At 35.7% G+C, this 12,754-nt stretch overlaps 1 protein-coding gene across 16 annotated transcripts in view; it reads right to left on the minus strand.

The window, feature by feature from the left end:
• Positions 1 to 12,754, minus strand: part of PH (polyhomeotic) — a 67,060-nt gene that overhangs the window by 7,427 nt on the left and 46,879 nt on the right. For 10 of the 16 annotated variants that reach the window (XM_089730045.1, XM_089730006.1, XM_089730025.1 and 7 more), the window contains 12 exons: positions 11,492 to 11,576; positions 10,701 to 10,789; positions 9,661 to 9,768; positions 8,137 to 8,226; positions 7,274 to 7,351; positions 5,705 to 5,824; positions 4,721 to 4,922; positions 3,285 to 3,439; positions 2,769 to 2,901; positions 2,070 to 2,161; positions 1,362 to 1,437; positions 393 to 586 (listed from right to left, as the gene is read on the minus strand). In XM_089730045.1, coding sequence (XP_089586171.1) covers positions 393 to 586; positions 1,362 to 1,437; positions 2,070 to 2,161; positions 2,769 to 2,901; positions 3,285 to 3,439; positions 4,721 to 4,922; positions 5,705 to 5,824; positions 7,274 to 7,351; positions 8,137 to 8,226; positions 9,661 to 9,768; positions 10,701 to 10,789; positions 11,492 to 11,576 — 1,422 coding nt within the window. The remainder of the gene's footprint in view (positions 1 to 392; positions 587 to 1,361; positions 1,438 to 2,069; positions 2,162 to 2,768; positions 2,902 to 3,284; positions 3,440 to 4,720; positions 4,923 to 5,704; positions 5,825 to 7,273; positions 7,352 to 8,136; positions 8,227 to 9,660; positions 9,769 to 10,700; positions 10,790 to 11,491; positions 11,577 to 12,754) is intronic. The other 6 variants (XM_089730010.1, XM_089730067.1, XM_089730021.1 and 3 more) reach the window with 3 other exon arrangements.

Genomic DNA, 12,754 nt, shown 5'->3' on the forward strand with positions numbered 1-12,754 from the left:
TTCCATTGCGTAGTATCTGGCGTGAAATTATGATTTTATTTATTTATTAGGCTCACAATACACGTTACAAGCTAAAAAGATACATAAAAAACACAAGTAAAAAGAAACAGAATCTGGCTTGCAACATAAGTATGTGCGTACGACAAAACAAGACAGTGCTGAATTTGTAAAACAACGTTCCTTACAATTATACGACAAAACAACACGACAACGAAAACTAACCTAACTTATAATGTAAGGAAATAATTTTATTCACAATATAAAATTAAACAATTAAACAGTTACACTATTAACCTATCACTAACGTTGCGGGTACAGTGACTCTCAGTAACTCGCTTATCGAAAAAAAAAAGAAAAAAAAAACAAAAAAAAAAAACAATAGTAATCCTTACCGTCCATTTGTTAGCGTTAGGTATCTTAGCTTGTGCAGAGTCGGCACTCGTAGGTTGAGAGTCGGCCATCTCAACGTTAGATGAGGCCTCGGCTTTCACATTGGCGTTTTGAGTTGACGACTCGCTGACGTGGTTATCGTTACTAGAACTTATACGGGGCAAACTGGCGCCGCCTTCCAGCATCTGCTTTTTACCTGTATCAAAAAAAAAAAACATTTTGTCAATGCTACTTGCGAGGAACATAGAATAAATCGTCTTCATTAAATTAAAACTGTATAATCTCAAAACTTACTAATTTTACAGGAGAGTGTTTTAAAGGTTTAAAACATCTGGTATTTTTTTAATATTAATCATTTTTGCAACATTTATTTTTTATTAGATACATTATCTGTCTTTGAAAGTAAAATAAAATTATGTATTAATTTTGTTAATAGTAGTCAAAATACAGGAAAAAGATAACGAAACTACGCTCTTTTGACAGTATTTATGAGAAAAATACTGGTGATACCAAACTATTTCACATTTTAATAAAATTTTTGGAAATTGTACACTTTTAATGCGAAAAGACGAAATGTCAAAGATAGGCCTCCATTGTATTTGTTGTGTGATTAAGCATTAGTGGTTGGCGTATGAAATGCGAATCATTTAGATACAAAACCGTGCGTGATCACAATGCGACTACTAATAGGCATTAAAACGGGGTAGCATTGTGTTTCTTGCAGTGCGAATATTTTAACCCACAGACACAGTTCACTGAGTCTCTCGCCGGATCTTCCCGGTGGGACGCGTTTCCGATCCGGTGGTAGATTCTGCTAAGCACTGCTCTTGCTAGGGCCAGTGCTAGCAACTCTCCGGTTTGAGCCCCGTGAGAGCTCACCTACACACGTTAGGGTGAAGCTGATATAGCCTCGCCTATCAGCATAGGTAAGAAAAAAAAAGCGATGTTAATTAAACGTGTATTCAACTAACGTGGAGGCTCGTCCGAACTGGGCAGTTTGTTTTCTTTGTCTTCTTTGTCAGCCCATTCGCGTAGAGGTCGGTTCACCTGAAATTTTACATGATATTACTAATTTAGAAGTTGTTTTAAAAATTTTAATTTTTTTTAATCCATTTAAGTTAATTAACATTTAATCGTAATTATCATTGACTAGCGGACCCGGCGATCTTTGTTCCGCCACACGGTTTTTTTCACACACATCAACCGGTTAACTTCAAAATTCTACTATAATTACACATAGAATATATTACGTTTAGTTGTCAGTTGCGTTTTGTTATTCCATATCAGTTGCGTTTTGTCATACCACGTTTTATGTCACGTCCCATGGGAATGTGATAAAAAGTATCCTATGTCCTTCTCCTGGTTCTAAGCTACCTCTTCAGTAATTTTCAGCCAAATCAGTTCAGCCGTTCTTGAGTTATAAATAGTATGTAACTAACACGACTTTCTTTTATATATATAGATATATAAAGACACTCCCTTGCTTATTTAAACTTAAATTTGACAAATTCATTATTAACTAATATGTATGTTCTAGCGCTAATTGTGCTAGCTATAATAATAGCTAAAATCATTCTTAATTCGTTTGTCACTCTATTCATTAAATATTAAAACGGATAGGACCGAGGGTTTTCCTAGTTATTTTGTCGAATTTATTTAATAACACCAATATAGAATACCGCGAATGGTTCTCCCGCCTCCTGGATGACATATCCTTCGATCACGTGCGTCAGTATGTTCGGCTTCACCATAGCTTTGGGGAGCCCTTTGTCTGTAACCACAACAAAAGTCATAAGATTTAGTATTAGGATACCAAAATCGACTAAAACGTGTTATGCAAGTTTCTATTTTAAATATCCATTTGAGAATATGGATTCAGAAAATATCTATCATCAGAAGCTGAAACTGGTACAAAAATATGAATACCAAACATATTGGTATTGAACGCGCAAGGCTAAGTGTACAAAACTTGAAGGTCAACGACCAACGGTCAGTATAGCATGTCATTGCTTAAAATACTGTACTGTAACGCACTACAAACTGTTTACGATTTCAAGAGCAACATTTAGACCCTGTTTTGCTACTCAATAAGTTCTAATTATTATTATTTTTCTTAGATGGGTGGACGAGCTCACAGCGCACCTGGTGTTAAGTGGTTTTGGAGCCCATAGACATCTACAACGTAAATGCGCCACTCACCTTGAAATATAAGTTCTAAGGTCTCAGTATAGTTACAACGGCACCCTTCAAACCGAAACGCATTACTGCTTCACGGTAGAAATGGGCGGGGTGGTGGTACCTACCCGTACGGACTCACAAGAGGTCCTACCACCAGTAAAATGACGCAATGACTAAATGACGCAATAAACAAGTCTTACCGTGTGCAGCGGCTTGGCTGATATGACGCGGAGTACATTGCGTGCTCTTGAACATAGTTGATGTACCGGAAGCTACGGACGCTGTGGTCACCGAAGTCATTGTGGATGCAGACACAGAAGACGTTGTCACCAGCTGTGCATCATTCGCGTATTAAAGTTTTTCCTTATTTTAGTTAAGTACATAAACTGAACGTACTGAAATCGTCAAAAAAAAAGAGCTTCAATATGATATGACATTTTGACTCCAAATGTTTAAAACAACTATAACTATCAGTATATATATTTACATAATCACTTTTTAAATGAAAATAAATGGGTTTCCTTAGCAAAAAAATAAACCACAGAAACCTCAAAAATAATTAGGCAATTCGACTTCTTAATATTTAAAGACATTTCCATGAAATCTAGCTTGATATTTTCGAATTGGTTATTCAATTTGAAAGTCGAATCTGTCCATAGACCTCAATACGTACACTGTTCGTTTCTAGACGTCAGGACTTAAAGCTAGGAACAAACCTGTGGTAAAATAGGGGTTGTTTGCTGCGCACTGCTCGCCACAGAAGTGGAGTTGTTTGAGACACTTGGAGATACGGAGGAGGGAGTTGAGTCAGCCACCGAAACGATCTCCTTCTTCGACAAAATCGGCTTCGCGTCTGGTGGCGGCGGTGGCCCTAGATAATTCACAATAATTACTTATATACAGTGAGGAATCACGAAAGTGCGTACTTTTAAATGTGCACAGTGAATATACAGATCTTTGGTTAGTGTAGACCTGTTGTTTCTCATAAATAAAGTTATCCTCATTATATGAATCGATTCAATTATAATTTGTAATTTTTCTGCGTGACGTATTTGGATGAAAGCAAGCTGTGTTGTGAGTTTCTTGTTTGCTAGTCAAAAAACTGCATTCAGAATCAGTCATGAAGTCATGACAGTGTAAAGATTAATCTAAATAAACCGTTTTGGCAACCGTAAACATTTACTAACGTATTTTACATTTATATATGAATACGTGAAGCAAAAACTTTGTACCTCTTTTTACCAAAATTGCGCGAACGGAGGAGTATGAAATTTCCCACACTTATAGATAATATAGAGAAGGAGTGCACAATGCTAATATTTTTTAAAATAATGCATATAAGATACATTAAATGAATAAAGAAAACATTACACACATTGCCATGTATTTGACACACACGCATGCATACTATTTGTTTATTGTCAAGCATTACTTAATGCTTAAAGTCTGTGGTCAAATTGAAAATAGGTTAATATTGTTTATCTTTAATATTATTTGTCTATAGTGTAGTCTTGGCGAAGTCTGTGATTATAGAAGTATAATAGTCTTTGACAATATAACCATAATAATGTTCAAACTTATAATTTCAATTAATTATAGTCGAATTTCGACTACTGCGGTACCACTAGTTTTTAAAATTATTAATAGAGAATCCGGCACATGTTAAGTATGTTTTTTACTTAGAAAAATATCAAGAGGTACTAACATTAATATCCCACGTTTTCACGAACGCCCGCAATAACCGCCTAATTTTGTATTTATTATATATATATAAGATACAGCTCACGAGACAGGCCACGGTCAAGTTTCAGGGACACGACCTTCAGCAATGAAGAAAGCGACGAAGAAGCAGAAGAAGAAGGAAAAAGATATATGTATATCGACGCTTGAAAGGCAAACGTGACTTAAGCGACAATAACTGCTTATACATAAATTACAGGCAATAACCATATTCGATACGCAAAAAAAAAATTTCTAGGTCTATTAAAATCATTTCAATCCTACTAGCTACTAGCTAGATTCTACTACAGTTGGATTCGTTAAAATATTTTTTTTTTCAGGTATTTCAACATTAAATTAGTCTACTGTAAAGTTCACGCATTGTCGCTTAGTCACGTTTGCCTTTCAAGTGTCGATATTAGCAGTCACTCACCCATACAGGTGCTGGTGGAGATAGACGCGTCGGCCGTAGTGACGGTCGTGACCGCGGCGGTGTTGTTCGGAACGGAGGCGGCCGAGCTTATGATTGGCGTCGCGGATACGGCCGCATCCGTTGTCGACTCGGCGACCATCTGCTGTTGCGGAGCGATCTGCTGCACGGGCGCCTGTACATACGTATTCGAATGAAATCGGACCTAATGGAGAGACAATGTATCGATTAAATTTCGTCTGCATTATTTTTAGGATTAGTTGTTAGTATACCTTTTTTTTTTATTGCTTAGATGTGTGGACGAGCTCACAGCACACCTGGTGTTAAGAGTGGTTACCGGAGCCCATAGACATCACGCAAATGCGCCACCCACCTTGAGATATAAGTTCTAAGGTCTCAAGTATAGTTACAACGGCTGTCCCACCCTTTAAACCGAAACGAATTACTGCTTCACGGTAGAAAGAAAGAGCTCTCTCACAGTTCTACTTAGAAACGAGTATGCACTAAATTGTTTATTTCTTCTAACGCCTTTCTAAATTAATACATGTTTCTTAGTTTAATTGTATATTTTGCTAACCTAAACTGCTATATTTATAGCGTGTAGAACACTTTTATTTAAAAAAAAAGTAACGTCCATCTTAAATAGAGATACTCGATAATAACCACAGACGATACATATGTAATAGTGATGTGAGAGCATGTTTAATATCGAACTACGGTTCCACAAAATTTACAAATTAAGTTTATTGATTTATATATCTATTATATATTTATCTATGTAACTGCATCTTTCAGAAAATTTGGACGTGTATTAAGGATCGATGACACTACAATCTTTTTAGTATTTTAACCTAATAGTCTGATCAAGATTACCAGGATTGGAAACTTTTATTTATTATGCTCGCTATTAAAGCGTTTATTTTTAAAAGATATAACTTTTTTGTGGAGTTACTGACATTTTTATAGCCTGTACTGAACTCCTCTTACCGGTGTAGCAGCCTGTTGAGATTTATCATCTTCGGTCTTGACGTGGGCCACCATGGCGGTCGATGTCTGCATCGGCATCACTGACCCTTGGACCGGAGCAGCGATAAGTCCAACCGCACCCTGAACAAATCAGACAATTAGTCTACAATATTTCGATATTTATGAATTTACTAGCTGACCCGGCAGACTTCGTAGTGCCTCAATCGATAAATAAAAGACCTAAACTTTTGTATAAAATAAACTTAAAACGAACAATAAGAATCCGTCCGACGGGGGACACATCAAAGGAAAAACAAAATCATTTTTATTTTATTTTATTAATTCCGAGCGTTTTCATATTTATCTACCTTTTAAACCTACTCTGGACTTTTCCACAAATAATTCAAGACCAAAATTAGCCAAAACGGTCCAGCCGTTCTCGAGTTTTAGTGAGACTAACGAACAGCAATTCATTTATATATATATAGATAATTTGAGTTCGACTCATGTATTGTGTTTATATGACAGCCTTTTGGGCGTTGTTTCCATCCTGGAAAATAACTATGATACCACTGTTTACACGAAATAGTGATGTGTTCAGTAGGTAAACCTATACCACCTACGCCATAATATATCATATGGAGTGCATTGATTATTTCTATAATAAACCTTAAGGATATTATTTTTCTACGGACAGACATATCAAAATTAAAGTCCATAAAATACGTAAACTTCTATCAAACACATATATACAAATATATATTATATATAAAAAATAACAAGTTACGGTTTAAAGAGTTTGTTTCAAATATGTATTGGTTGTTAAACTAGTAAGCCTAGTGTTTACTTGTCTACTCTTTAAAGAAATCTAATGTAAGCCATTCTTTCAAACATAACGTATGCATAAATCAATGTTTAATTACCACACTAAAAAGCCATTAATAAAATAATCATAGCTATCAAAGACAAAAATATGGAACTTTTCCCTATTAGTTGCAAGATATATTTATTATCATTATAGTATTTTGATATGTATGTATATATAAAATATTTGTGCATTTATATAATATGTGATGTTTGAATTACAATTCATATTAATTACGAGATTTATAAGCTTTTTACGTTTAATTTTGTAAGGTATTCCTTACCGACAGTAGTTACTTTAATATCGAATAAGCTACATAATGAGAAGAAATCGATAAGGTATCTTTTATTGAAAAATAAAACCGCTTGACCCATTGCGAAATGATTTGAGTGGACATTCGACATGGGTCAAGACTTTCCTTATTACTGTGTGTTTAGTTGGTGGCGACAGTAGATAAAAAAAATGTATTTCAATAATTAATTTGCTCTCTATAGTTCAGTCTATGTAAGCATCACATAACAAAATTCAGTATGTTAACATTAACGATAAATTTAATGGTTTCGTGAACGGAACTCATGCGTATTACATGCGACAATATATTATCTTTGGGACAAAATCTAATAAAACCTCTATTGACAACGAACACTGAAACGAACTGAAAAATAAATTTCGAGATTTTTTTTTGTGATGATGCGAAATGCTTTCGACTTGTTCATTACTACTACCTCGTGTTGTAAGATTGCCGGTGAAACTTGAACGAGGGGAGCGGACAGCAGCGAGGCGCCCTCTAACGTGATCGCCGGCTGCCAACGTTACCGACACTCAGCGTCGAAGTGTTACCATTACACAACGGATGTACACACATTATCTATATATTAATACGTGAAGCAAAAAGACTTTGTGCCCCTTTTTATGAAAATTGCACTGACGGAGGAGTATGAAATTTCCCACACTTATACAGAATATAGAAGAGTGCAGTGCTATTTAAAAAAAAACATTACACACACTATCATATTTGATACACACACATATGCATACTATCTGTTTTTAATGTCAAACTTTTCTTATTGCTTATATAGTCTGTGGTCGAAGTGAGAATAGATTAAATATTGTTTGTCTTTATTAATATTTGCCTAAAGAGTAGTAAGTAGTCTTAGCGAAATTTGTGATTATAGAAGTATAATAATCTTTGACAATAGAATCATAATAGTTTACAAACTTATAATTTCTATTAATTATAGTCGAATTTCGATTACCGGGGGACCACTAGTACAATTTAATGTATTACTTTGTAAACAGAATGTCACCTCGACATGCGTTTGATAACAATAATACAGTTACTGAACTAAGTTCACTCATATTGCGCACACTCAGACTAACCTATACTGCTCACAAACCCCGAACAAGAGTTAATCCATTTAAGCGAATTTTGAAAGTATTATTCTATATATGGTATGGTTGACGAATTGCTATTTTTATGTATCTTGAACAGTACTATCATTAGTTACGGTCAAAGCGTTTGATCAATTATTGGTCCATTATAACATTTGCTATTTAGTTGTGGTCGGCTGATAGTAAAATATCTTACCGCTTGCATTGGGGTAGCGTGGCTGAGCGTGGTTTGTTGCTGCACCGCCATCCCAACAGATGTCTGGACCAGTCCATTGCCAACGAGGGTCTGCAAGTACGTCACACCTTTAGTTTAGAACTCCATGAATTATACAATTCCATTTTTAAATAAGTTTCCTAGAGGACTTTCCTCTAGAAACTACCATAAAATGATGTACATTCGAAGTTTAAAACATTGAGTTCATATCATGTCAGTTAAATTACATTTCATGAAGGTACTCTAACTAACTTAGCAAAAACTGCAATACTATAACATTTTATTTGACTAATCGATTACGTTCGTTGTTCATAAATAGTAAAAACCTCAAAACCGAATAGTTTGAACAAGTCGTTACCACGCACGTAATATGATTGACGGAGACAGATCGAATAAAATGTTCACAATATTGAATAATTGCATCAATGTCCCACCTAACACTATCTATCGCTCTATATTTGTTTGGGACACGAGTACATTCATGTTCTCTGTCACTTTTCCCCTTCCGCCTTTATAAGAATAAATGTCATTAACAAAACTAATGAGAAAATGAAATACATTAAATTAATCTTGAAGTGACAGTGATTACGCCAAATTTTAATGAAAATTATTTTTATGTATTACAGTGGAGTGGTTTATTCTGGTATGTTATAGAATATATACAACTGTCACACCGTTATGCTTTTTATACTGAAGAAAATATTGCCTAATAAACTCAGTTGGTGATTTTTAAATCCAGTCGCGGTTAGTTAGAAGGCAATAACTGATTTTTTTTTTACTGAGCTCACAGCCCACTTGGTGTTAAGTGGTTACTGGAGCCCATAGACATTTACAACGTAAATGCCGCCACCCACTTTGAGATATGAGTTCTAAGGTCTCAGTATAGTTACAACGGCTGCCCCACCCTTCAAACCGAAAGGCATTACTGCTTCACGGCAGAAATAGGCGGAGTGGTGGTAACTACCCGTGCGGACTCACAAAAGATGATACTTTTTCACCAGTTACATACTTTTTGTCGATTCGTCCGTGATTACGTCAACAAACATTCAAAGACAAATCTCTAAACGTAATTTTTCTAGAATCATAAAACCAAATCGTTTACGATCAAATATTTTGGTATTTTTTTAACCTACCTATGCTGATAGCCGTGAGAGGCTATATCAGCTTCATCCTAACGTGTGTAGGTGAGCTCTCACGGGGCTCAAACCGGAGATGCTAGCACTGGCCCTAGCAAGAGCAGTGCTTCGCAGAATCTACCACCGGATAGGAAACGCAACCCACCGAGAAGATCCGACGAGAAACTCAGTGGGCTGTGTCTGTGGGTTAATGTCGAGCCCTTCGTCGCAAGCGATGGGTTCGACGAGAACGGTAACCGGTGCTTGTGGTGCCTAAAAGCACCGTTAATGGATCGGGAGGATCCGTATTGACGTGCTTTGGGCGACGTCGACTGTTTACCATTCGGTCTATAGGATCGGGTACAGGACAGGGTATGTTATTTTGGCTCACCTGCGGTTGTTGCTGGAGTGTTTGAACTTGTGTCATCTGAGTGTTTTGCGCGGTCTGTGTTGTGTTCAGCTGCCCGACTATTGTACCGGCTTGACCCATGGCTCCAAGCTGGCAGAATTTCACAGAAATATTATTTCTTCTACACCCTTAATATACCTTTTTACAAAAATTGCGCGGACGAAGGAGTATGAAATTTCTCACACTTCTAGAGAATATAGAGAAGGTGTGCAGAAAACTAACATTTTTTTTAAATTATGCATTAATAATACATAAAATCAATCAAAAAAACATTACGCACACAACCGTATTTGACACACACCCACATATATACCTATATATTCTTTATTTACTGTCAATCTTTTGTTATTGCTTAAAGTCTGTGATCAAATTGAGTATAGGTTAATAATGTTTATCTTTAAAATTATTTGTACATAGTGTAGTCTTGGCGAAATCTTTGATTATGGAAGTATAATAAATAGTCTCTGACAATAGAACCGTAACAATGTTATAACTTATAATTTCAATTAATTATAGTCGAATTTCGACTACTGCGGGACCACTAGCAATTACAATTTGGTGATGAAAATTAATCAATAATTATATTATTAACAAAAATAAAACAGATGTATGTTTACTTGAACATGCATTCCGTTATTTAATAGAAATTGACAAACAGATGGCGTTGTAATTAAATTTTATATTGTACATATTTTTGGTTTTTACTAGCTGACCCGGCAGACTTCGTAGTGCCTCAATCGATAAAAAAAAGACCTAAACTTTTTTATAAAATAAACTTAAAACAAACAAAAGGAATCCGTCCGACGGGGGACACATCAAAGGGAAAACAAAATCGTGATTTTTATTTAATTCCGAGCATTTTCATATTTATCTACCTTTTAAATCTTCCCTGGACTTCCACAAATAATTCAAGACCAAAATTAGCCAAATCGGTCCAGCCGTTCTCGAGTTTTAGCGAGACTAACGAACAGCAATTCATTTTTATATAATATATAGATTTTGGTCATGATTATTTTACTTACAGGATGTATTTGTTGCACCATTGATATGGTTTGTGGCATCCCAGCGATGGGCAGAGTCTGAGTACCTTGCTGCATGCCCAGCGTCATTCCTGCGTTCAAAGCGCAACTTTGTTACGTTTGATACAACATGCAAATGTCTGTTACAAATTATATTAATCTTATTCTTATTCAAATAGATATCCTTTCGAAATTTGATTTCGTAATTATTATTTTTATTGCTTAGATGCATGGACGAGCTCACAGCCCACCTGGTGTTAAGTGGTTACTGGAGTTCATAGATATCTACAACGATAATGCGTCACCCACCTTGAGATGTAAGCTCTAAGGTCTCAGTATAGTTACAACGGCTGCCCCACCCTTCAAACCGAAACGCATTACTGCTTCACGGCAGTGGTACCTACCCGTGCGGACTCATAAGAGGTCCTACCACCAGTAATTACGCAAATTATAATTTTGCGGGTTTGATTTTTATTACACGATGTTATTCCTTCACCGTGGAAGTCAATCGTGAACAATTGTTAAGTACGTATTTCATTAGAAAATTTGTTTCGAACACCGTTGCATCGCTAGATACGTATGCACCGGACGTCTTATCCTTTAGCCCACGTCGACTTATACTTAATACACTTACACGATTTTTGATATGTGGTCTATTCTATTCAATAATATTAACTTATTAATATCGTGAACTTCAGTTACAAACGAAACCAATTTGAGATTAGGAAATATGTCTCAGCAAAGCGTTGAGGGCGGTTATCATATGTGGATAATCAATCAAAATAAAAATTCACCTTGCTGTTGATAATGTTGCACCATTTGCTGAGTTTGTTGTTGATGCAACAGCTGTTGTTGTTGAACTGATGACTGCTGCTGTTGCTATCGAATGAGACAGAATAAAAGTTATCATTTTTTGTCTGTTAAAGAGCAACTGAGTGGGTTTGCGGGTTGTGAGGGGAAATAAACCTATTCACATACTGTGTAGCTATAACATCTTAAGCAGGATACCCCTCGAATAGCATATGTTCCACCCAGGAGATCAATATTATGTGTAGAGAAATCAGTGTAGTTTATCCTAGACTTAAGCTCTAGCCAAAAATATTACGGTTTTACATAACAATAAAACCGATATTATGTGCCGAGAAGGAAAACATACAGCATTGTATTATGAAGAAGCAGTGTGTACTTAGCTTAGATTCCTTGTCTATGTCCAACCATAGACCGTCAATTTAGTTCCATCTTTAGCCGCTAGGTGCTGCCAGCAAGTATAAAGGGAGCGCAGCCATCTTTGATCTTCATAGTCTTCACCAGGAAGAACTTCCTGCAATGCTGTATGTTTTCCTTCTCGGCACATAATATCGGTTTTATTGTTATGTAAAACCGTAATATTGATGTGCCTTTGGAAAACATACAGCATTGTATTATGAAGACGTGTTTGTTATCTGCTGGTGAAATTATTAAGCACAACGCTATGATGAAATAGGTAAAGCCATAATAAAATTATGAAGCGCAATGATAATGTTCATAATTTATATAATTATTAAATCGAAAAAACAGTTGTTAACTTCCACGTTAATTCAATAATTAAAAAATATTTATAAGTTTGTAATAAACATTTTATCTTGTATATACAAGAAAATGTATAAATTGTATAAATGATGTATATACATCATGTAGAAGTAAATGTGTTGAAAAAAAGAATCGTGAGGATCTTTACGAAGCTCTATTATTCGGCAATAATTATTGTAAACGTTTGGATGATTTGCAATTGCCTCTAGAAAGTATTTCGTCCATTGGTTCATTATCAATCCATCTCAGAGGCTACTGCTGATCTACCACTTCTTAGAGATGCGTTGATGCCATTACCTCGTAAGGTTGAACGAAGACCAGTTTCCAATTACAGTACGGGATGCCGCTTTTGTGACAACACACATAGTTAGAAAAAAGTCCTTACGAATCTTACCGGGCATGTCTTTAGTTTCATGTTTAGAAAGCACTTATGCAGATTATTGACGAAAATGGATTTCAATTTTAGACCCAAAGACTGGTATCAGAAA

This window comes from Bombyx mandarina, chromosome 01, assembly GCF_030267445.1.
Source record: "Bombyx mandarina strain Sakado chromosome 01, ASM3026744v2".
Classification (NCBI taxonomy): Eukaryota; Metazoa; Arthropoda; class Insecta; order Lepidoptera; family Bombycidae; genus Bombyx; species Bombyx mandarina.